Consider the following 919-nt stretch of genomic DNA (forward strand, 5'->3'; position numbering starts at 1 on the left):
GTGCAGCACCCGGCGCTGCCCCCGCAGCTGGCCCTGCAGCTGCCCCAGATGGACGCGCTGTCCGCCGACCTCACCCAGCTGTGCCAGCAGCAGCTCGGGCTGGACCCCAACTTCCTGCGGCACTCGCAGTTCAAGCGCCCGCGGACCAGGATCACGGACGACCAGCTCAAGATCCTGAGGGCTTACTTCGACATCAACAACTCCCCGAGCGAGGAGCAGATCCAGGAGATGGCGGAGAAGTCGGGCCTCTCGCAGAAGGTGATCAAGCACTGGTTCCGCAACACGCTCTTCAAGGAGCGGCAGAGGAACAAGGACTCGCCCTACAACTTCAGCAACCCGCCCATCACGGTGCTGGAGGACCTCCGCCTGGACCCGCAGCCCGCCTCCCTGGAGCACTACAAGGCCGACGCCGCTTTCAGCAAGAGGTCGTCCCGCACCAGGTTCACCGACTACCAGCTGCGGGTCCTGCAAGACTTTTTTGACACCAACGCTTACCCCAAAGACGACGAGATCGAGCAGCTCTCCACTGTCCTCAACCTCCCCACCCGGGTCATCGTGGTGTGGTTCCAGAACGCGCGGCAGAAGGCCCGGAAGAGCTATGAGAACCAGGCCGAAGCCAAGGACAGCGAGAAGCGCGAGTTGACAAACGAGCGCTACATCCGCACCAGCAACATGCAGTACCAGTGCAAGAAGTGCTCCGTGGTGTTCCCCCGCATCTTCGACCTGATCACGCACCAGAAGAAGCAGTGCTACAAGGACGAGGACGACGACGCGCAGGACGAGAGCCAGACCGAAGACTCCATGGACGCCACGGACCAGGTGGTGTACAAGCACTGCTCGGCCTCCGGCCAGGCGGACGCGGCCAAAAACGCCACGGCCCCGGCGGCCAGTTCCGGCTCGGGGGCGAGCACCCCTCTGA

General features: G+C 63.8%; 1 protein-coding gene across 1 annotated transcript in view; it reads left to right on the forward strand.

The window, feature by feature from the left end:
• ZFHX4 (zinc finger homeobox 4) overlaps positions 1 to 919 on the forward strand; it is a 184,352-nt gene that overhangs the window by 167,745 nt on the left and 15,688 nt on the right. The window contains 1 exon segment of the mRNA XM_005866409.2: positions 7 to 915. Coding sequence (XP_005866471.2) covers positions 7 to 915 — 909 coding nt within the window.

The sequence above is a fragment of the Myotis brandtii genome, unplaced genomic scaffold (genome assembly GCF_000412655.1).
Source record: "Myotis brandtii unplaced genomic scaffold, ASM41265v1 scaffold23, whole genome shotgun sequence".
NCBI lineage: Eukaryota > Metazoa > Chordata > Mammalia > Chiroptera > Vespertilionidae > Myotis > Myotis brandtii.